Genomic DNA, 23768 nt, shown 5'->3' on the forward strand with positions numbered 1-23768 from the left:
CAGGACCCAAGCCAAAAGCAGACATTTAACCGACTGAGCCACCCAAGCACCCCAGAAGAAAAGTATTTATTCCCCCACTTCTTGGGCACAAGTTCCTGGGAAGCAAACTGAGTTAGATTTAGAACCCAGATGAGGGGAGGAAGGTCAGAGTTAGGGCAGCCAGAGCAAAGGTACTTCAATTAATCTTCTTAGGGACTTCATTGTCTGTCTTGGGTACTTCGACTGTCTTACTTTCCTATGTATTTGTGTGTGGTTTTATTTGTTTATTACTGAACTATTTTTCTCAAGTATTACTGTGACATTGTGAACATGTAATTGCAAAACTCAGTCTTGATGAGTTTCAAGGTCAATCGGGGCAGCCTTTGGCTAGATATACATCCATTACCTCTAAGAACATAATAGCAAGAGACTGCACCCATCAGAGATTAACATGCTCTGCTGCTTGGACACTATAATATCAATATAAGAATATAAGATTAAAAATCAGATTATCATTTCTAGCATGTGTTATTAGACAAAAGTAATTGGATTTTCAAGTAAATTTTTCATAAATACCTTTATTAAAGCGACGTTTTGTAGAAATAACCCATGACAATTAAAATTTGAAACACAGAGCCTTAAACTGAAAACAATTTAATTTACTTTTTTTAATAAAAGAGAGATAATTAAACAAATATTATCATAATTCATGAAGACATCAGTACCTATTAAATTCAGTGAGTAACCACGTGTTCATCAGAAAATTTTAAGAGGAATCATAAAATTTTAAGGCTAGTAGAAAATGAAAATTTTCCTAATTTGAGGGAAAAGTTTTCAAATTTTAGGAGTATCTGTGAAAAGAAATATCTGTGTTACAAAATCCTAAGTAAAAAAAACAGAACAGAACAAAAAAAACCACTTGAATAAAAATATTGAGAAAAATATTTCACTGTTGATTCATCCACTAAAATTCCAGTGTCAAGTTCGGAGACCTAATTGTTGGTACTAACTTTGCACCTCAACTGCAGAGATTCCCAACAAGATTTAATAAAACATTTTTTCACTGTTAAAAGTAGCAGTCATAAAATCCTCCTTTGAACAATTTTGTTGAACAATTTTTTTCTAAACTTTCATTAGTATAATTTAAAATCTTTGATATAAATTTAAGGAATCATTAAATATTCACTTAAAGATGGTGTAAATTAAAATGAGTAAATAAAAAACATAAGTTTGGATTTGTTTTAAATAATTTGGATTATTTAACAGATTCTAATCTTTTGATGGGAACTCAAACTTCTGATATTACAAAAATTACACAATGCAAAGAATTACTGCACATTATTAAAAATAGAGCACAGTACAAAATAAATATAACTTTTCATTAGACCTTGCTATAGACCGAATATTTATGTCTCCCCCAAATTCATATGTGGAAATCCTGATCACAAATGTGATGGTATTAGAATGTGGGGCTTTTGGTGGATGATTAGATTATAAGGGCAGATCTTTCATGAACGGGATCAGTGCCTGTATAAAAAAGACACCACAGAGCTCCTTCACCCCTTCCAGCGCATGAGGTATCTTCTGGCACCTTGATCTTTGATTTCCCAGCCCCCAGAACTGTCAGAAGTAAATGTCTATTGTTTAGAAGCCAGCCAGGCTATGGTATTCTGTTACAGCAGCCTAAGACAGGCCTCAACAAAATATTAAATTAAAAAAAAAAAAAAACCTATTCTTTTTTTATCTTTTATTTTAAATAAAAATCCATAATTTTGAAATACATAACCTCAAACAGCTTGATGGTTTTATTTATTCTTATGTTTTAATTCAGTGGAAATATTCCTTATGATTTTAACTATGAACTAGCTGTATTGAGATAATATTTTTCATTAACTAAAAGGTGCCCTCTGAACTCAGTGTGTCTGTATTTTTCCCATTTGACATTCAGCTGCTAGAAGTGACCTCATAAACAAAAACTACATGATTTCTGGTGGCAATGTATAGAATAAAATGAAACCTCATGCATATTATTCGAATACATATTATCTGATGAGGACCATGTGAATGATTTCTCATAGACCATTTACCTATGGTAAAAATGTTTCATCTTTGTTGCCTACATACATAGTTCCTACTCAAACAAGATGAGTAATCCTTTAATTGCAATAAAATAGACTCCTTCATCTGTCCTACTGTATAAATAGCAAAACTTCGTGCAAAAACAAATGTTTCATGCCAATTGATTTGGGAAAACTATTAAATTTGGGGAAAGCTATCCCTTTGGACTTAAAACTTTAATATGTGACCCGAATAAGGGAAGATTTTGAAGTGTCCAGTGGCCAAGAAATGTGTGAAAAAGCACAGAAACACCTCTAAATATCAGCTGATGTTGATCAAGTTTAGCCAAAGCAACATGTGAGTATCTTCATATACACAAACATTTTTGCAATATGTCTACCATGCACACTAAAAATACTAGAATCTCACAAATAAGTGACTTCCTCACAAATAAAACATTTGTTCAAGGGTGTTAGTAGTGGCTACCCTTTGGAGCAAATGGAAAATAGTTATATGATCCTTAGTGGCCTATGAGTGAAGAAGCGTTTTTCTTTGATGACTGACACAAAGTTTTCTATTTGGAAATGTTTTACAAAGAACATGTGCTACTGACATTTTTCACTGTCCTTTTACGACATAATCAAATACCATGGGTGTCTCTTGGAACATTCATTTCACTTTGCTGGTATGGATGTGTTCTGATGTTGGCTATAATATCTGGTCGTGAACTTCGAGATTTGAATAGATTTTTTGAGAGAATAAACATTAACTGTTATGTAATCCTTGAGATGAACATCTTGCCACCCAACAGAAAAACCACTAGGACAAGATGACTAATAATAAATCTAATCCATTTTCTCTGTGAAAGGCTAGCCAAAGTTTTGCTGAGACACCACACGGCCCTGATGGAGGTCTGTGAAAGGCAACTGGAAAATATGAGTGCACATGTATGTACAGAGAGTCATGCCCAGAGCTCCACTACCTTTACATGAACAATAAGTAAATTCTTACATTTACACTCCCCTTTCTCCCTCCCCACCCCGAATCTAAATTTCACAGTGGTGGTAAGCTGTTGCTGTTCTTTTGCCTATATCTAGGAGCAAGTTGTTCCATAGGCCATTGGACAAATACCTGCTTATTCCTTGGAACACGTAAGCCCAACCCAATATATTCCCACTTCAGCTACTGAAGAGCAACTGAAACATAGGGTTTACTTTATGATGGTCCCTGGAGATTGAAAACAGTGTGTAAAGCTATTCTCTCATCAATGGACTTGTGCTCTTTGAGCCACAAATGGCAAGATCGGGCTCAGTGAAAATTTAAAGAGCTTCTTGTTTTAAAATTGACATGGGAAAGAGTATAAAGACCTCCAAAGTACAAACCTCAAATTGCTTGCACGTTTGCTTTCTATGTGAACCTAGAATTCCTATCTAAAACTTTTCCTTGGACTTTATCCAAGACTTTTCTGGTATAAAATGCTCGAGAGACAAGACTTTCATGAAAGGTCTTCAATTCTATACTCTTATTCCTTGGAAGATGACTTGAAAAAGACCTCCAAGTATAAGATCTTTCCCTTGAGAAAGGGTACTGATGGTATTGCTTTTTTCCTGACTCAGAATATAATGAGATTTTATGTCTATGAATCTCTGTTCTAGCCTTGGATGAAGTAATAAAATACAGAGAAATAAAGGCTTTCTTTAAGAAAGAAAATAATTTGCTAAAATTCTTTCCCCAACATATAAACACAGGTTACATATTCTCTTAAAATGACACCAATGTACATTGGTTACTGGAAGGAAGAATTCTTTTATTTATTTACCAATGTCAACATGCCTGTATTAGTCTGCTTGGACCACCATAACAAAATACCATAGACTCGGTGGCTTAAACAACAGAAGTGTATTTCTCACAATTCTGGAGGCTGAAAAGGCCAAGATCAAGGAGCCAGCCAATTTGGTTTCCAGTGAGACCTGTCTTCCTGGCTAGCAGATGGTCAACTTCTTGCCATGTCCTTATATGGAGGAGAGAGAAAGATCTCTGTCTTACTCTACTAATAAGGTCTACTCATCCCAGCAAATTAGCATCACATGTTTATGACCTCATTTAATTTTAATTACCTAAAAGCCCTATTCCAAATACAGTCACATTGGGAAATAAAGGCTTTAAATTATGAATGTGTATATGTGTTGGGGGGGGGTTGCATGGTTCACTCTATAACAATAGTTTGAGTAGAAAGCTATCAAAGATCTGCCTTGGTCACATTTCTAAAATGGAGAGTTGTTTTACAGGTATAAAGTTTCAGTTGTTAGATGAGTAAATTCTAGAGAACTAGAGATCTGTATAACATACTACCTATAGTTAACAATACTACATTATATATGCAAAAGAATGAAACTTGACCACTCTCTCACATCATACACAAAGATAAACTCCAAACGGATGAAAGACCTCGATGTGAGACAGGAATCCATCAAAATCATAGAGGAGAACATAGGCTGCAACCTCTTTGACATCAGCCACAGCAACTTTTTTCATGACACATCTCCAGAGGCAAGAGAAACAAAAGAAAAAATGAACTTGTGGGACTTCATCAAGATAAAAAGCTTCTGCACAGCCAAGGAAACAGTCAAAAAAACTAAGAGGCAGCCCACGGAATGGGAGAAGATATTTGCAAATGACTCTGCAGATAGAAGACTGGTGTCCAAGATCTACAAAGAACTTCTCAAACTCAATACACGAGAAACAAATAATCAAATTTAAAAAATGGGCAGAAGATATGAACAGACACTTTTCCAATGAAGACATACAAATGGCTAACAGACACCTGAAAAAATGTTCAAAATCATTAGCCATCAGGGAAATTCAAATCAAAACCACATTGAGATACCACCTTACGCCAGTTAGAATGGCAAAAATGGACAAGGCAGGAAAGAACAATTGCTGGAGAGGATGTGGAGAAAGGGGATCCCTCTTACACTGTTGGTGGGAATGCAAGTTGGTACAGCCACTCTGGAAAACAGTGTGGAGGTCCCTTAAAAAGTTAAAAATTGAGCTACCTATGACCCAGCCATTGCACTACTGGGTATTTACCCCAAAGATACAAATGTAGTGAAAAGAAGGGCCATATGCACCCCAATGTTCGTAGAAGCATTGTCCACAATAGCTAAATTGTGGAAGGAGCCGAGATGCCCTTCAACAGATGACTGGATTAAGAAGATGTGGTCCATATATACAATGGAATATTACTCAGCCATCAGAAAGAACGATTACCCAACTTTTGCAGCAACATGGACGGAACTGGAGGAGATTATACTAAGTGAAATAAGTCAAGCAGAGAAAGACAATTATCATATGGTTTCACTCATTTATGGAAAATAAGAAATAGCAGGAAGATCGGTAGGAGAAGGAAGGGAAGAATGAAGGGGGGGTAAACAGAAGGGGGAATGAACCATGAAAGACTATGGAGTCTGGGAAACAAACTGAGGGTTTCAGAGGGGAGGGGTGTGGGGGATTGGGATAGGCCGGTGATGGGTATTAAGGAGGGCACATATAGAATGGAGCACTGGGTGTTATACGCAAATAATGAATCATGGAACACTACATCAAAAACTAAGGATGTACTGTATGGTGACTAACATAACATAATAAAAAATTATTATAAAAAAATAAAACCTTTAAACTATCTCAAAAAAAAAACCAATACTACATTATATACTAAAAAAATGTCGAGAGTAGATCTCAAGTTAAGTGTTCTTACACATAAAAAAAGTGGAGGGCAGGCAGGAAGAAACTTTTGGAAGTGATAGATATGTTTATTACCTTGATTATGGAGATGGTTTCATGGGTATACGAGTATGTTCAAACCCATCAAATTGTATGCATTAAATATGTGCAGGTTATATCAACTACACCACAGTAGGCTGTTAAAAAATTAATAAAATGGTTCTGAACACTTATGTATCTAGAACTTAAAAAAGAAGAAAGAGGAGAAAAATAAGGTAAAACGTGCTGAAACTTGTCTATTTTTTGGTAAAGAAAAAATCATCAAGACAACGAGCAAGTTGGGGCACCTGGGTGGCTCAGTCAGTGAAGCATCTGCCTTTGGCTAAGGTCAAGAACCCAGAGTCCTGGCATGGAACCCCGCACTGGGCTCCTTGCTCAGCAGGAAACCTGCTTCTCCCTCTGCCTCTGCATGCTGCTCCCCCTGCTTGTACTCTCTCTCTCTCTCTCTCACTAGCTCTCTCTCTGTGTCAAATAAATAAATAAAATCTTTAAAAAAAAAAAGACAACCAGCAACAAATGAACAAAAGTAGCTCAGGGAAGCATGAAACCTTAGGATGAGTTGAGATGATAGGAAAAAATCTTCCTGGGTGGCAATGTCTGAGAAAAGCTAAGTTGTCACATGAAAATCTAGAACCACAGAAAAAAATCCAGGAGATGCACACACACACACACACACACACACACACACACACACGAAAAACTACCATTATGTAGAAATAACATTCATTCATTCAACAAATATTTCTTGAATCCCTGTCATGTCCAAGGCAATGCACTGACATAAAAAGAGACATTAAGTTTGCTCTGTTGGAACTTAAAAATTTTGATAGAGCTATTAATCAAATAATTTCAAAAACAAATGTAAAGACCAGACTCCTTATAAGAAGTACTTAGAAGGAGAGGTTTATGGTGGTATCAATATGTAATAAGGCATTTGACCAAATCAGGGAAATCAAATGAAGAAATAATAACTGAGGAGATAGTAACTGAGTTGAAATTTGAACAATGAGTAGCTGTCAACTGGGTAAGGAAGGAAGAAAAAAATTTTCAAGGCAGAGGAGATGGCAGGGGTAAAGGGACTGTAAATGAGAATATGGAAATTATGAAGTACAAGAAGTAAGCTATTCTGGCTAGAATAGACAGCATGGGAGGAAATGTGGTAGTAGAGGAGGTTGGAGATATGGGTAGGGAAGTAAAAGATGGTTTTGTTTTGTCTTTGGAAATCATCGAAGGGTTTTTACCTGGGGTGTGTATGTGTATGTGTGTGTGGTGTGGTGTGCTAGGGATGAGAAATGATATACTCAGATTTTTATATCATTCTGTTTGCAATGTGAAGAAGGGATTGAAGGGAAAAACTAGTAAATATGGATTCAACTCCTATTTAAATATTCAAGACAAAAATAACACTCTCTTGGATAAAGGAGACAGTGAGGGAGTCAAATGGCCAGGTTTGAGAGGTGCATAGAAGATAAAATTGACAGGTCTTAGTGATGGACCCAATGTGAGGAGTGAAGGAAAGAGCATGTCTAGGATTATTCAAGGTTTTTGGATGTTAAATGTAATGGTGGCACCAGTCATACAACAGAGAGTTGAAAAGCAGATTAGACCATCCTACAAGATAAAAGAAAAATATCAGAAACAGGTGATAGATGATAGAAATCTCCAACTGGGTGAGTCGCCGGGGGTGAGAGGTGGAAAACAACTGGAGCAGGCAACAGGTATATGCCAGTTAATGTATATTCGAATGGGACCACACCCATTTTTTCTGAAAAATATAGTTACTTTTCATTTTAAATATATTGTATTTATTAGCATCAAATGAGATTACTATTTTTAATGAATTAATATTTTTAATTTATATTTTAACTTCCAATACAGTAAATATTGATTTATATAGCCCACATACACAATTTGGGGTTCTCAATAATGGTAGAGTATAAAAATATCTTCAGTCCAAGAAGTTTGTGAACAACTGATTTAAATAATCAATAAGATTTTCTATGAACATCAACCAAAAGACAGCTTTTCAATTGCCAAAGAACTATTTTCACTTCAGAAGAATATAATTACTCCCAAAAAATAGTATTATTTCTCTCTGAAAGGCAGTGAACTAATCTATAGAACAAACTGTTATTCAGAATATAAAGTGATTATAGAGGAAAATCATAAGAAAATCAGTACTTCATTCAGATACTATACAGGGCTTCCAATCTTGTTATATATTTGCAATGTCTTAAAATTCCATATACCCGGATATCTGTTAAAAGTTATATAGCCAGGTAGACCCAGACGTGGATGGTGCAGAGCAAGGTCATTCTGTGGAGCACATGTGAAAGATGGTCGTGGAATTTTTAAGGGAGAAGGTCCATAAAGACACTCCCGCCCACTATCTCCTTCAGGCCAGCATTTCAGAGTTCAGTCCCATCCAGTTCTGCTCACTCAACTCAGACTTTCTCAGGATAACTTGGTGAAATGACTCCCTCTATGGGACTCAGTGAGCCTACCTCAAAATGGAGATGATTGACTTGACCCAAAACTGAATCAGAGTGACACTGGCCCCTGAAACAATCGATTGCCTTCTACATGCTCCTGTTGCCTGAGGAAGAAGCCTGGTAGAGGAGGAAGAAGACAGAATAGGAGCCAGAAATAGGATGACATTCAGGGGTAGGGCACAGAATTCTCTCAGGAGCAATGGGAATGCCTGGACCCTGCTCAGAGGGCCTTGTGCAGCAATGTGATATTGCAGAACAGTAGGAACCTGATCTCTCTGGGTGAGGATAACTAACTTCCAGAAGATGGGATCTGCCCTTGGGTATCTGCATTTTCCTTCTGTGCCTCTAGGGAGCCCCTGCACTGATTGAGATAGAAACCCTCTTGACTCAGAAAGGAAAGCTTCATAATGCAGCATTTGGACTTGAAACTTTACCTTTCTTCAGATGGTCTATTTACTTCATTCTACATCAGGGGTGGTTCCAGAGCTTAAGTATGCTAAAAACTTATGGCAAGTTTAAAATATCCAATTCCCTCTTTTCTACCCCTGTGCTTTTGATTCAGGAATTGTTAGAAGAAAACTGGATATGTGCATATTATACTGTTCCCGATGCATTCAGAAGGAGGCAATCTGTTCATAAAATTTTGAAACCGTGTTTTGGCTTTCTTAATGTATAATTGTCAAATAAAATTGTAATATATTTTTAAAAAGGTATATAGCCAGAATATTTGTGAGCGGTTGCCATTTGGGTAGAAATCACCTTCTGAGGAATGTGGTGTGAAGGATAACTGAGAAGGCCTGTCCCGGAACACCGTGGCCGACATTCACTTTCAGGGATGCACTCACTGTAGGATTAAAAGGTTGAAAGCAAAGTGACAGGAACAAATCTGTGGTTCATCCAGCTATTTAACAAATAAAAGGAACAGAGCGCAGGATTCAAAACCTTGGCTCTGAAAGGTGTCAATATGCCAATGTCAAGGCAATGTCAGCTTTTACTTTATAGTTAGAGCCAATGCTCCGAAATTTCCATTTTATCATAAGCCTTGGAGTGTTTTGTTCACTTCTACATCTCCAGAATCTAGGAAAGTGTTTGACGTATTAAGAGCTAGTCAGTAAATATGTATTGAATAAATCCTATGGAAAAGGAGCTGCCAATTTTCCTTGTGTTTTCTGTACACTCCCTGGAATTGCTGCTCTGCAAAAGTTTTGGCTGTCACTATTTACTTAACGATATTGCATGAGCTTCAGAAAAGACGAAACTTAGATGTGCTCTGAGTACAGACATCAAGCACCTATACCTCGACATAAGAAGAAGTGAACTTTCTTACCTTTGTCCGCAAAGTTACATCCCTCTCAAATATGCATCACCTATTCAATAAGTTAGAAAATATTTAAGACTTTCCTCTTTCTCTATCTCACTTCCCGCTACATCCGATTTGTCATTATATATTGGACACCCAACCTCTTCAATATTGTTCACATCCTTCTTCGCCTTGTTATTCTCACTGCTTGCTGCATTAATTCACATGACTGAGTTAATGCAGCCTGTTCAAATTAGCCCTTCTCAGACCCACCTGCCTCCTTTCTCAGCCCTCTGCACGCCAATTACTGGGAATGTATAGTAATTCTTCGGGTTCAGTGGTCTTCGGCTGGTGGTGGTGTTTTGGTTTTGCTTTTGTTTTTTGTTCCTGTTACTAAAAGAATTTTGAAAAAGTGTTTATATTCTCTCACATGTTTTTAAGTTGACATCTACATTTTTTATGGCAAGTTTAAATAGCTGCAAAAGATGTGATTTCTAGCATATGTTAACTACTGACATTTTGAAACCAAAATTTTTATATCACACTTTTAAATTGATTAACGGACTCTAAATGATGGAGTGATTTGATACCTACCTGTTCCTGCTTAAGTGTACATTATCAAGCTCTTTTTCTCCTTGAATCATTTTTTCCATTCCACTTTAGCCATGGAATGCTATTTGAATTTAATGTATTTTATGTTGGAGAGGCTTTTATTCTTCACCCCATCATACTTTTCTGAAAGATTTTTATATTTCAAAATTAATTATTTAAATCTCTTGTGACCACAGAATTCTAAGAGATAAATACACATATATACCACACACATATATACACACAAATGCATGTATATATGTATATATTCTGGATAGAGTTATGTAATTATTAATAGTACATAAATAATTTTTATACCCCAGGACAATGGACTGCATTAAAATTCAGGAAGGATGGGCAGTTTGCCTTTGTTCAGTAAAGTAGGAAAGGGAAATTGTGAATGGGAAGGAAGGATTTTGAACTTAACTAACCCCTTAGGAACACATGCACCTCAAGCAGAAGATTTGGGGCAAGAATTCATATGGAAGTAAAGGAGCTAGAATTTGAACCTCTAAGCTGTCCGCACCCACAGACCCCTAGGACAGTCTTTGTGTTCCCGTGGGTTTCATGGATACCAATTTGGAGACTTCTGTAATTAGCTTATGTCGTACAGCAAAAGTGAAGAGATTATGCAGGTGTAAGTAAAGTCCCTAATAAGTTGACTTTAACGTAATTAAAGGGAGCTTACCATGGGTGGTCCTGACCTAATCAGGTGAGCTCTTTAAAAGAGGATGTAGAAGTCAGAGGCTCAAACTAGCAGAAAGCTGTGCTGTTGGTCTTGAAGAAGTAAACTTCCCTATTGTGGAGAGAGTCATGCAGTAGGAAGTATCAGACAGTCTTTAGGAACCGAGGACCTCAGCACTGCAACCACAAGAAACTGAATTCTGCCAACAACCAGTGAACTTGGAATGGGATGCTGAGTCTTAAATGGGACAGCAGGATTGGCGGGCACCTGGGTCATGGCCCAGTGAGTTCCTAAGCAGAGAACCCACCTGAGTCATGCCTGGACTTCTGACCCACAGAAATTATGACATAATAAGTATGTATTGTTTTAAGCCACTAAGTTATTGGTAATTCATTATACAGTGATAGAAAACTGTTACACGGCTAAAACCATCACCAAATGTCTTGGTGTTGCATCATAGGCTGTACTGTAAATATAAGCCAAAATATTTGGAAGCATATTCATAAAACATTATCTCATATGCTTTCCAGAATTGCAGAATGTCAACTTTCATTCGTTTGAATAAAAATGTAGTCTCCATATATGATTTTACAAACTAAAAGCTTTCCTGTAATGAAATATTTCTAAAATATTCCCAATGCTTAAAAGATTATTTTGTTCTTAACTATATAGGTTTGGCTTACAAATTCTACCACCCTTTTCTTAGATTAACATCCTATAAACATCATCCGCTGTTTAACAAAGCCATCTGCATGCTAGTTGCTTCTATCCAGCTTTTCTTTGGACAGAAAAGAAAAAAAAAATCTATGTGAGGAAGTGTCATACTTATTTTATTTCTCTTCTCTCACAACGTCTTTTAAAATAACCAAACAGTGGTTGGTAAATTAATAGGAGGGCAACAGTGAATGTGCAGATGAGTATGCATGTGAACATGTGTGCGTCTGTGTGTGTATTTATATGGATCTTTTTCCAGAGACAATTTGCAAGAGTACCTAAAATACACACACACACAGAACAGAAGGGCAACATGTTGGTTTATAGTACCTTACCTATAGGAAGTAGTCCAAAACGATGGAAAGCTTAACAAGATTTTAAAAGTCAGTGAGTGGAACTAACCTAATCTATACAGAGAAACACTGTCATAAGAGTCATCTTTTATTTTAAGGGACCAAACAGATGATTCAGTTGCCTTGGAACATCGTGTTCACACTGAGAGCCTACCAGATTCTGCAGTTATTTCACATATGCCAGACACATCCTCTGCCGATGGGCTTTATTTGAGTTGTCCAAAACATTGCCTTTTTATTAGCAGGTCTAAGTGGAGAGAGATTTACCTTGGCAGTATCACACTGTGGATAATATTGAATTAAGTTTGTTCAAAGGAATATCCCCAGCAGGCTACTAGGAAAATATGCAAATACCTATCCCTATCCTCAGAACTGTCCACTTATCATTTAAGCTGCTGGTACCTGAACTTATGTAGATTATTTGTCTTTATATATCCCTCTATATATGCATATCTTTATATCATCAAGAATTTATAATGTAATTATACCTTACTAAATTCATGTGATTCTACTGGTCTTAGGATCCAGCTGAAAAAATAAGACCTGCACGGCCAAATCTAATTATCCAGTATTATTTCAAAGAGTAAAAATGTGTAAGTTAACCGTGGAGGAGAGGACCAAGTATACAGATTTAAAAGAGCTACCACAAAGCAAGTGAGGAAAGAAATTCAGGAGTGTTGAGTAAAGGCCAGTACATGGAAAACAACCATAGCACAGCTAAGAGAGGTTGGAACAGAACACAGGCTGTGGACAAGGCAGCCAGAGAGGTGGGAATCAGCCATTAGAGATCAAAGATGTCTGTGAGATTCTTCTAGTAGACTTATTAGTCTTCATGCAACTCTGTCATTCACCAGAAGAGGCTCATTGTCAGTTGACAGCTCATTTTATGTCTGGGGAGGAAAGGTATGGAAAGGATACCAGATTGGAAGGTAAAAATCTAAGGTCCTAGCTTTTATGGCCCTAATGACATTAGGATACTGCACATAACCCCTGATCTTTTTCTTCCTCACTGGATTTTTTTTTTAATAACATAAGAATGAGACCATTTAGGCCTTTGCAGTAAGTATAATTGTTTTGTGTATATGTGTTCACTTGCATATTTATCTCTTTCAAAACAATGACTCTCTGAAAATTCTGAAGATTTGGGCAGAATTATGTAACACATTCTTAAAATATTAAAACCTACACACATTAAACATCAAGCAAAATAGCTGTTAACCTGTCTCACTAATAATCGCCTGCTTAGATCCAGTCTGTGAGAGGAAAAGGAAGCAATAAATTTGACCTTAACTTACCGCACATTTTAATTGCACAGTACTCCCAGGGGGTGTCAGGGTCAAGAGTATAGCACCATGGCCTCGGTTTGCCATCAGGATTGCGGCAATAATTATCATCAAAGCCCTTGTCGGGATATCTGCAAACCACACCAAGAAAAGTGTCATGTAAATCTGCCTGGAAACACCACCCACCCCTCAGCTCACAAAATAACATTCAACATACTACTAGATGGGGAAGAAGAGATTTTCTGTTGCGCCTTACCAGAACTGCTGATTATCAACTATTGCATCTGTTAGCATACATATCTAGTAAGTACAGAATGCATCCCCTTTGCTAATAAGTTAGATCCACTTGGTACCTGTCCAACAGTTGAGGTCCCAAACTGAATCCTCTTCTCACAAAGCCCAGTTAAGGACAGATTACATAAACATGACCTCACGTAGAATGCTCATTAAGAAAAGGGGTCCTTTTCTGGGGGCAGGCTTAAAGTTCAAACTGAAAGTTAGGTTTCAATAGTTCTGTTACTAATGATAGCTCAATTTTGAAAATAAGGCCCTTCTAGGTCATGCCCTCTTCTCCACCATGGCAAGAGAGAAACTCCATCACACCACTTTCTCTATACCCTCTTCCTTTTAAATTAACAGAATCTTGAATTGGTGACTTGATTTTAATTGCTACCATATTCCTTCTGCCCTCACTTAAAAGACAATAGATATACTTAAAAAAAAATTAAAAACAGTTTTAATTTAATTTAAGAGAACAGCAAACAAACAAAAAGATAAAGAAAAACACCTTTCAGAAAGGTGGAGATAGAGCTTCCCCTATAATTGTTTGCATTTTTATTCTTTATAATAGAGGGAATTTTTTCAACTCAATATTTCATATAAAATGAATGAGCCAAAGTAGACATATATATTTTTTAAACCATTTAAGCTCAAAACTATTCCTGAGGAGAAAAGTAGACTTGGTTGCATGACTTCTCCAGATTGGCAATTGCAAAAAATGCTAGGATAAAGCAACCAAAGAATTGTTTGCTCCACCTTTCATTCCTTTTGTATGGGCAAGACCTATGTCATGGTGTCACACATGTGACCCCACTTTACCTAAGTCACTGAAGATGTGGCTTTAAAGGATATTGGCTTGTATTTAGCAATAATGCCTCCTCCCATAGCTTGGACTGTGGTCATTATTTAGTGAGCCTCTGTCTTTTTCCTGCCATGGAAAAGAAAGAGGAAGCTTCTGTTAGTGCTCCCCTTCTGCACCCCACTGATGCTCCTGTGTTCAGGACCATTATGATTTCAGGGACTCAGTCTACTCAGGAGAGACCAGTAAAATGTATAGCCAGCATTCTCATATACTTCATCATAAGTCCCTTTGCCCCAAGACTATCCAGAAAACATGATACAAAGAGAATTTCTAAGGAAGTTTGTCATGAAGCAAATACCAGTTTGTAAAAAGAATCATTGGAAGCAGGATTTGGTAGTATTTTACCTTTCTGGCAAGAATTTGTGCCGGTGTGGTGTCTGATGATCCCAGCGCTGACAAATCTTGCCTGATTCTGTATGATCCATGGGACCTCGATAACTTTCCCCATTGCAGGTCATGCATTCAACTAATAAAATTAAAGTATGCATGTTAATTGCTTCTGACAGCAAAATCAAGAACACCACTGTTCCATTGAAAGAACAGTAAATCACCTGTTTAGCAAAAAGATTTTTAGAACAATTTACGTACCATTTTAATGTTGAATTGGAGTCTAATGTCTATAAAGAGTTATATAAAATACTCCCTACAGAGCTTTTCATACAGTTTACATGGGATTTGTGTAGTTAGTGTCATACACATTTACCATAGAGCCAGGATGCTACCTTTCTAATTCTTCAATAGCTGTCTAAAAGGCACCCAGAAACTGGAAATACAAGATAGGCCCTTGAGATCTACCCTTTGTTGGTCTACAATGCACAGGATTTCAGTGTCTATACTGGCAGCAGAATAATTGTCTTCTCTCTACATACCCTCCAAACACATAAATAGGAAATAGACAACTTACAATGAGTACACATCATACCCCTAGGGTTATTGTCAAAATCAGGACCACATAAACTTGAGAGAGCAACTTCAAACGTGGTACCAGTCAAAGAACAAGGATATTTTAAAAGAAATCATGGCTCCTTTCTGTTCCTGAGTATCCATGTCAAATAACTGGGCAGACTTACATTCTTATCTAGACTAGGATAGAAGATGACCTGCTATTGAACTCCTTGTATTCACTGTCTTTAAAATGTATAAGCTCATGTAATTATGCAGGATCCTACTGATGATTCTGTGAGGTTAATTAATAGTTCTCCTCTGGCTGGCCTCTTATGTCACACTGAAAACTCTGAATCACATCAGCTAGCTGAAAATGAGACTTCTCAAATGGACAGGTTGATTTGTAGCACAGCAGGAATCCTGTGGAATAAATCATTGCTTGGCTTTCTTACAAATCCGGCAAATTTCCCCAAACACATCATTTGTATCTTGTGACTACTCATCATCTAACTTTAGCCAAAGCAGAGAAAAGACATCTATGTTCAGCTTTATCCACTGGTATCTAGCCTAATAGGTATTTGTAATAATTTGGGATATAATATTAGAATAATCACTCCTGAACCTTTGATTTTTATAATCTAATAGGACAATAACTATTTACTTTCTGAAATATGAGACCATTTGGCTTGATCCATCTACTTCTTTTTATGTAGCTTAATCTATGAACAAAACAAGGGACCGATTCAGCTTCCTCTCGTTTGATTCTGAGATTCCCCAGACTACAGTTGGTAAGCACCTGAACTATAAATGAGAGGTGCTCTGTTTGACCAAGGTCATTTCCACATTAAAATGCTCAACATAGGTTATGCATGATCACATCTTAGCTTTCCAGTTGAATGGGGTACAGATTTTAGTTCCCTTTTTCAAAAGAATACAAAGTTCGATATCTTCACAGAAAATAATGTGGCATTTATCATTCTTTGTTCCTTTGTACTGAGAGAAAAAGTAGAATAGAATACTATGGTCACACATAAGAAATAAGTATCCACATGTACAATCTCTAACCTTGTATGGTGCACCGGAATCGGAATATATCTATGTCTCCTTTAGCAGATGCAAGTTGATAAGAGTATATCCCTTTCTAATGAGAGTGAATGAAAGGATTTTCTGTGAAGCAGTATTGTGGGGATTATTATAAAGCGGTTTTCCTGAGCTTCAGGATTTTTAATTTTCTTAAGGGAAAATAGCTATACAAAGTAAACGGATGATTCTCTAAGACAGCTGCTTTACAGAATGAGTGTGGTAGATCACTGCTTCTCCAAACCTTAATGTGTATAAAAGTCGCTTTGAGATCTTGTTAAAGAGCAGGTTCTGATTCAGAGGATCAGAGCAGGGGCATCAATCATTAGTTCCCAGGGGATACTGATGAGTCTGGTCCTTGGCATTCATCAGCAAGTTTGTGGATATTTCATTCTATTCTAGAAGTTTTAAGTGTTTGGTCGTAATGGCTTTTTAGGAGGGAACGGATTTTACTTGGATATTGAAGGATGGATGGATTTGGATAAGCTATTATGGAGCAAAATGACATAAAATGGTACAGAAACATAAATTAGTGTGTTATGTTTATAGCAAGGTGAAGAGAGAGTTATGGATGCAATCGCAGACCTAAGGAGATTTTTAAAAATAATAAAAGTCAGCAAGAATAACGTAAGAAGTTGGTAGGCAATGAAAGTTGTTATTCGGGTGGGAATAAAATGTATCCTGTCATAGAACTGAGATGATAAATATATTATAGTTATAAATTCTTTGATTACTCAGTACTTTTAACATATAAGAAATCATTTGACCCTTACAATGAGGAAAACGAGGCTCACATGAGTTTTAAGGGACTTACCTAAAACAGAGAAAGTCAGACCTGTGCCTGGAACACAGACAGACCTTCTGACCCACAGTCCAGGGTTCATTCCATTCTTCCTAATTATCTTTTTGTCTCATGTATTTTAATTTGTTTCCTGTGCGTTCTGATTGGTCATACTTTTAAGATAGACTCATAGCAATAATTTTAGAAAGTCAATCTCCCTGCCTTCTCAACATTGTCTTCATTACCCTCTGCCTTCTTGTTTATAACAGTAGGTTACCCTGTTGTATTCTCACCTATTGGAGGACGGGGAGAAGGGGAGCAAGTGTATTGGCCATCTTACTTGGGCTGAAAAGTTTGTTGTTTCACTATTGCTTCAAGCCATTAGGTTACTCGTAAAAATTACCTCAAGAAAGCCAAATTAAATGCATAGTCACTTTTGAAACTACTCAAGGAGGTCCATCTACTCAAGGAGGTAGGTGAAAGTATGATCTGCATAACACTGCATAGGGCGAGGGTCGCCCCTCTTGCTCCATTTCCTTTTGGCTCTTTTTTTTTTTTTTGCCAGTGTATCACCCAACGGTTCTAGTAAGTTCATCCTTTTAAAAACAAACAAACAACAAAAAAAGCAAAATACTGTCCCTGATCACATAAACTCAAACTAAGTAAATGTTTTTATTCATAACTAGAGTAGTTTTCCTAAATATAGCTCTGGCCTAAATGAAAGTAGAAAACTATATTAACTACACATGAATTGTAATATAAATAGGATTCATTTAGCATCTTTCTCATCATACTAACCAACTAATACAGAAATTATTGTGTTCTGTTTTTCTCACTTATAAAACTACAAGTGATCTGAGTTTACAGACTAAAACAATTATTTTGAAAATATCTCTCAGAAAAATCCATGCTGGTGATTACTTCAGCAAAACTGTATGTTTGAAATATGGATAGTTTCACAAACCCACATTTATAAATAATCGTTTTATTTAAATCTTTGTTTTTAAAAAGTCCTCCACAGAATATGAAATTATATCATAAAGTTATAGCAGTATTATTTGGGACTTTAAGTATAAGGTATTAAAAATCATGATTATGGCTTAATAAAATGTATTTACTTGAATATTTGACAGTCATTTAAAAAGACATCTGTTCCAATAACTGGTGATTGCTTTGTTCTAAATCCCAAGCAAATGTTAAAGCAAGAAACTGGATTTTAGATACCTCAGTTTTTTATAATATTTGAATTAAACATTAATGCTACTATTTACATAATTGTGTAAGTTTCTAATGTGATAAAAGTATTCATTTTCTTTTGGAATGCTTAATATATTTCAAAGATTAAATTATAAGAAAATAATATTAATCACTGTATATCAGATATACTTCTTTTATGAACCAAACTTTCAGATAAATTTCAGATAATTATTCAGCCAAGAGTTTAATAGAGTTACAAAAATTTCAAGCAATAAATCTACATTATTTTATATATTTTGTATTATACATTTTATAAATAGCTCTGTTTTTCTCTATTAATGTACTGACAGTGTTTCTTATTTTAGATCCTCTTCAGTAAAATCCCGCTAACACATTATTCAGTATAGTGTGAATTTAAATATCACAGCCAATTCACAGTCCCTGAAATATGTTTAGCCTATAGGACAGGTGTTGGTTAACTTCTCTCGCAGGACAGTTATTCAGCCACCATCAGATTTCTAATTATTTCTAGAGAAAGCCTATCTGCAACCTTTAGAGCCATGGTGACCAGTAGCATCATATGCCATTAATAGTCATAAGCAATGCCCTTTTCTAAGGGAAGTGTAATGACCTCAAATTATTAAAGGATAACAGAGATGTCCATTCTAATGAGATGAGGATAACTGGAAATGGGATTTTCCAACTACTTCTTTTCTAGCACATTTATTCTACATAGTCTATCAGTCCACATCTATGCCAGTGTATTTTGATGAAGGTTCTTATAAACCAGGGTTGAGAAATCACATTCCCAAAAGAACTAGGCAGGTAACATAAATCCTAAGCTATTCAAAATTTGACCAAGTTACTTTCCCTTGAAAACACTTTCCCAGGTCAAAAAAATCAATAAACAAAACTCCTTGCAATGACTTTCAACCTCAGAAAAATGTGGTAGTAGAGAGTTCCCCCCAAAAGTAGGGTTTTTACTTCCATGTGTAAATTTAAAACAAATATTAATTACATATTTATTCATACAAAACAGACTTGTTCATAACGTTATCACAGATCAGTTTATTATTTTTAAAAGAGAAGAAAACAATGAAGAAGTTATAGTGAACAGAATATGATATGGAATGGAAAGTAAGAGTTTACAAACAGAGATGGAACTGGCTCTAGCACATGAAGTCAAGAATTTTAAATTAACTAACAACAGAAAACAAATTCACCTTCTCCATGACAATTCACTAACAATGGCCTTTTTATGTGAGCAGTATCAACCTAATATTAAATGGATATTTATAGAAAAATAGTTCAAAAAATTTGGTTAATAACAAACAGGTAAGATATCTTACTATAAAAATTGGACAGCATTCCAGCAGCCCCCTACCCCCAAGTACTTCAAAATCCTACTAAATTTCTATCAGAACTTAATCCATGTTTCATTTGGATTTTTAGAATTTTAGTTTCTGACAGAACTGAAAAGCCAGCCATTCGTCAGGCAGGTAAGAAAAGTGAAACCACATACAACGCTGAAGTGGTTACTCTTCCTTCTTGTCAGGCATTCAGTTTTCCAGTGCAAGAGTAAGGACAGGGCCCCTTTATGCTGTGAGGGGAGGTAAAAATAGACATGGCCTTAGGGTGCCTGCCTTCAAGACAGCTTGGACTCTATGGCTTTGATCTCTTCAGATACTATTCTCAATGGTGTTTAGTGTCACTCTACGTATCAAATTTGCTTTTCACCAGAAGGCACACAGGTGGATCGAACTTCCAGAGACCCCTCCCCATATTCTCTTCTGGGCTCATATACTCTTGCCACACCACTTCAGAGTACGTTTGACAAAATTTGTGCAGAAGCAGGTGCTGGATGAATAGAATTAGCGTTACGCTTAAAGAGCTAAGCTTCCTTCAGCTCCTTTCAGTTGACGTGTGGGAAGAGACTGTGAGGTGTGTGAACTCGGGACAGTACATGAGGAAGCCAAAACTTTTACTCTCCCCAGAGGGATGCCTCAGGCTCTGTTGAAATTCAAACTGATACCTTTTTGTATTAATCTGATGATAATCAGTTTTTAAAACACCATGTAAAAATGCTCAAATAATTATCTATAGTTGCATTTAAAGGAACAACATATTTATTACGGTTTGATTCGTCTCTGTTAACCTTTAATGCGAGTTGCAGTTCTACACAAAGGGGGAGCAGAGTGCCCCGCACGGCATTCAGGTTCATTTACCTTCGGAACACTGAGGAATGTCACAGACTTCGTAGCGTACCTCTGGATTGCTTGTGAAACACCAAGGTCCCCCTTCTTCCCCTCGAGGATTTCGACAGTAGTTTTCCTGTAGGTCTTTACCCCGATAGCTCGAAGGCAAAAAGCTAGTTTTAAAATGATAATCATTACAGTATAAGAGCATGCAACTTTATTTTGGGCCTATTAATTTTACTAATCAGTGGATAGATTTTTCCTGAAGTACAGAAATCCTTTATTCCATCTCAGACTTCCATATATATTAAATTGAACTCTGTCATTTTCATCCATTCTTAAATACTTTAATTTTATAAATATTTATCTGACTGAATTCCCAATTCAACAACATTAACAATGACTCATCTCTGGAGTTGCTAATAATAGCCAATCATTCTAGAACCTAATTGACATTGTTCGAACCACAGTTTTATCGTTCGAACCACAATTTCAAAGTTCCACGCAAAGACAGCATGTGATTGAACAAGGCCACTGATGAGAGAATGGAAGAAACACTGCAGTCAACCTTGAAATCTCACTATTACACTGCTTATCCGCGATAATTGCTTGTTTATTGCTTTTCTCATGAAGAATAGCCCTCTTTTTTCTGCACAGTTGAGAAACAGGTTGATGAAGTGACACAAACAAAGGGTCTAGAATCAAATTAAACCTGGATTCAAATTTCAGTTCTCTCTTTTACTAACTGGAGACCCCAGCAGGTAATTTAGACTCTCTCAGTCTTTTAGCTTACCTGCCCACTCAGTATAACCATAACTTACAGCATCTTACACTTTATATGGTGTTTTGAGAAGTTCAAAGAGATGACAAGAGTAATTGACATTCAATAAATGCTACTTATTATTAAGCTCACTCCACTTAGTAGCCTTTACCTGTCAGAGTAAAAAACAGAATTACTTAGTCTCTTCAAAAATTTTAGCAATTTTCACTACAACTCAGGTTTAGTGCTTCCAGACTGAGTTTCTAACAGTTTGCCATTCGGTACAGAGACTGTAATGCATTACTTTCATTTGAAATTTCTAATGCCCTAGTTAGTTTTCTTGTCAGCATAAAGTATTTCAACACAAAATCAGAAAAATCCAAAGCCTTTTTTATTCGTTTGTACAGCTTGTGGCACTGGCCTCAATGATGCTTTCTTTTGCTAGACTGAATGCAAAAAAATCGTGTAAGGAAGAATATGTATCTGTGGGTAACACTTTTTTTTTTTTTTTGAAAATCCAGTTACATTTTCGATACTCAGTTCATTGTTGCTATAAAGCTTTATTTCTACTTTTACTGTTTCTAACTGGTACTTCTAGTGAAGTCAAAGGATTTTAGTGTAAGTAAAAACCATTCAAATGTGTTTCTGATCCATTGAAACTTATTTAGAAATCATTTTTTTGTTATGTTGTGACACAAAATGTATATGGATGTGCATTGGGTACCGAGAAATATTTTGCAATGACATTTTTTCATTTGGACATGAAATATACCAAAGTTAAGTCCTCAGAAAATATAAATTATCAGTTAAAAAGAAAGAGTCTATTTTAAGAGACTTATTACTAATCAAACATTTTCAAGGAAACTAGTATTATAAATATTATGCAACTCCAGAATGTCTTTAGATAGAATTTATATCCTTACTTCATTAGAATTTTAAATATGGGGAAACAAAAATTAGACATTGGGCCATATGATTGATGTAAATTATAATACAATTAAAGCTCATCATGATTTCACAGTTCCTGACAGTATTTAATTTTAAAAGAAAAAGAAGGCATCTTTTTTCTTATTTTTGGCCCTTTTATTCCAGAATAACTCAGGATAACTTTTGTTTGTTCCACTGCTTGAAATTTTCTTTCAGTTTTGCCAGTTTTCCAACTTTTCAAAGTAAATTTCTAATGAACTAGTCATTTTTCTGATAGAATCAAAACTGACTTTTACTTCAGATTGTTTTTTGTAAAGTAATGCATACATTTACCTAAGAAAATGCTCCTATAACTCTATTTTATGAAAAAACTTCGTATAGTAGAGTAGCAAGAATAAGTTATTTTTAATCACAAAATCTACATTGTCGCCCCATATATATCACTTGGCTACTTATATGACACTAGTCTTTAGTCCCTACTTAATTTCTTTACTCTTTGCATTTCACTTCCTCACTTACAAGATATAGGAAGTGAATTTGATTATTATGAGGTTGTTTTCTATCATTTTATGTATCAAGTTTACTTAGAAGAAATTAAATAATGGATTTAGTACATGTTAAATACACACATTAAATATTAATGATGTTAGAGCAGATTTTTGTTGTATACACACACACACACACGGAACACATACACCTTGCCAGTGGATTTGTAAAGCTAAAAGGAAGCTGTAAAGAAGTAGTGAATGAATCAGTCATTGGTTTAGTAGTAAAAATACAAGTAAGGAAGAGAGAAAAAGTAGAAATCAAAACTAGATATGGCAGAAATATGAATAAAGTTTTCTCACTGGAGTTAATCAAATGCAACTGAAAAGAAAGGTGCTGCTTTCCACAATTCTATGTCAATGCATATGAAATTCCTCTTTAGGACATTCATGACAGTCTGGTCATCTCTTCCCTTCATTCTTTGGTGTGTATGGCTTTTTACCCAAATTAGCTTATTTTCTTTTGTGTCCTGAGGTATAGCCTGCTTTTCTTTAGCGTGCTATACTTGGCCAACGGATGAAGCCAGCCATGCTCTTTTCACTTATATATGTTCATTCAAAAAATGTTTATGAGAAACTATTACACACAAGCCCCTTGCCAAAGGCTCTAACAAACTTTTATTCACATTTATATTAATCGTGGTTCTTTGTCATTGTTAGTAAGGCTTTAAAGAAGTAAAGAAATTCTTAAAACTTAGTTATATCATAATATACTTTGAAATAGAAATTAAGTCTTCTGGGTTCTAGCCACCTTTTCTTTTCTTTTAATATAAACTACATTCATGGGAAACTTGATCTATTCCATCATCTGCTTCATTAATGAATACTGGTGGCCAGTGAAGGATATAGATGTAGATATCGAGTCACCTGGTTTTCTAGTTAAGCTTCTATACTAATTTCATCATCTATCATCATCTTCCCATTAAGCCACTTGTAAAATATTTCAATTTAGGAGTCAACAATAAATCACCCTTCCAGACAGTTTTATATATATATTTTTTCCATTCCCCATAAAGTTG

At 35.9% G+C, this 23768-nt stretch overlaps 1 protein-coding gene across 5 annotated transcripts in view; it reads right to left on the reverse strand.

The window, feature by feature from the left end:
• The window catches only part of HGF (hepatocyte growth factor), a 79006-nt gene that overhangs the window by 39662 nt on the left and 15576 nt on the right, over positions 1-23768 (reverse strand). For 3 of the 5 annotated variants that reach the window (XM_044386039.3, XM_026504607.4, XM_044386029.3), the window contains 3 exons: positions 20548-20690; positions 14725-14845; positions 13251-13369 (listed from right to left, as the gene is read on the reverse strand). In XM_044386039.3, coding sequence (XP_044241974.1) covers positions 13251-13369; positions 14725-14845; positions 20548-20690 — 383 coding nt within the window. The remainder of the gene's footprint in view (positions 1-13250; positions 13370-14724; positions 14846-20547; positions 20691-23768) is intronic. The other 2 variants (XM_026504617.4, XM_044386041.3) reach the window with 1 other exon arrangement.

Source organism: Ursus arctos, unplaced genomic scaffold (assembly GCF_023065955.2).
Source record: "Ursus arctos isolate Adak ecotype North America unplaced genomic scaffold, UrsArc2.0 scaffold_3, whole genome shotgun sequence".
NCBI classification, from domain to species: domain Eukaryota; kingdom Metazoa; phylum Chordata; class Mammalia; order Carnivora; family Ursidae; genus Ursus; species Ursus arctos.